General features: G+C 51.6%; 1 protein-coding gene across 1 annotated transcript in view; it reads left to right on the top strand.

Moving 5' to 3' along the window:
• The first annotated feature begins 1,325 nt into the window (after positions 1-1,325).
• NDUFAF6 (NADH dehydrogenase (ubiquinone) complex I, assembly factor 6) overlaps positions 1,326-1,357 on the top strand; it is a 35,875-nt gene continuing 35,843 nt past the window's right edge. Inside the window, exon 1 of the mRNA XM_010833527.1 lies at positions 1,326-1,339. Coding sequence (XP_010831829.1) covers positions 1,326-1,339 — 14 coding nt within the window. The remainder of the gene's footprint in view (positions 1,340-1,357) is intronic.

Below are 1,357 nucleotides of genomic sequence, written 5' to 3'. Positions count from 1 at the left end.
CGTGAGTCTGAGTGAACTCCGGGAGATGGTGATGGACAGGGAGGCCTGGTGTGCTGCGATTCATGGGGTCACAAAGAGTCGGACACGACTGAGCGATTGATCTGATCTGATCTGATCTTGGGTCCACAAAAGCAGAACTCTCTCCCTTGGGTTTAAGGAGAATCATTAAGCTGGAGTTACAAATGCTTGGGTTGAGGCTGAAAGGTAAACAGAGGCTATTGTCATGGAGGAACTTTATCCAACACTCAGCAAAGTTTGTCAGTCAGGAAAGGATCATGATCAGAAGTACATTTTAGAAAGAACTAGTGTGGCTCCTTGGAAGAAAAGCTATGACCAACCTAGACAGTATGTTAAAAAGCAGAGACATTACTTTGCTGACAAAGGTTTGTCTAATCAAAGCTCTGGTTTTTCCAGTAGTCATGTATGGATGCAAGAGTTGGACCCTAAAGAAAGCTAAGCGCTCAAGAATTGATGCTTTTGAACTGCGTCGCTGAAGAAGACTCCTGAGAGTCCCTTGGACTGAAAGGAGATCCAACCAGTCAATCCTAAAGGAAATCAGACCTGAATATTCATTGGAAGGACTGATGCTGAAACTGAAACTCCAGTACTTTGGCCACCTGATGTGAAGAGAGGACTCATTGGAAAAGACCTCGATGCTGGGGAAGAATTAGGGCAGGAGGAGAAGGGGACGACAGAGGATGAGATGGTTGGATGGCATCACAGTCTCAATGGACATGAGCCTGAACAAGGTCCGGGGAGATGGTGATGGACAGGGAGGCCTGGCGTGCTGCAGTCCATGGGGTCGCAAAGAGTCGGACACTAACTGAGCGACTGAACTGAACTGAAGAGTGTGGCGGCAGCAGGAAACGTCTGGTCAAACCTGGACGCAGGAGGTGTTACTTGGATCCAGATGTAAGCAGCTTGGACCAGGTCTCGGGTCCTGGCAACTAGACTCAACTGTAACATTTCACCGGCCTGAGGTTAAGAGGGCCTAAGGAAGCTCACATGCCATGTGAATAATTGTTTAAAAGTTATAAATCAAGCTAGTAAACTGTTAAATTATTCTCCATTCTCCTATCTCGATAAACACATCTTCAGGAGGGCCTGGAAAGGAAGGGGAGAGCCTGGGCGGAATCCCTGGGACTCAGGCGGGGCTCTCCCTGAGGTGCACGGCGGCAGACCACAGCGACACCTGGCTCCTCTCCGAGCAGCGTCCAGAGGTCGCCTTCCCGCCGCCTCGCCGTGCTGCTTGACCTGCCGGGGGCGTGGCCGAGCATAGCCGCGCGCCGAGAACGCGGGGTCGAAGGGCAGGCGGCGTCGGTGTCATGGCGGCCTCCACGTTGGGCTCGGCATGGGG

Source organism: Bison bison, unplaced genomic scaffold, assembly GCF_000754665.1.
Source record: "Bison bison bison isolate TAMUID 2011002044 unplaced genomic scaffold, Bison_UMD1.0 scf7180017863702, whole genome shotgun sequence".
Classification (NCBI taxonomy): domain Eukaryota; kingdom Metazoa; phylum Chordata; class Mammalia; order Artiodactyla; family Bovidae; genus Bison; species Bison bison.
This window is presented reverse-complemented; position numbering and strand designations above follow the sequence as displayed.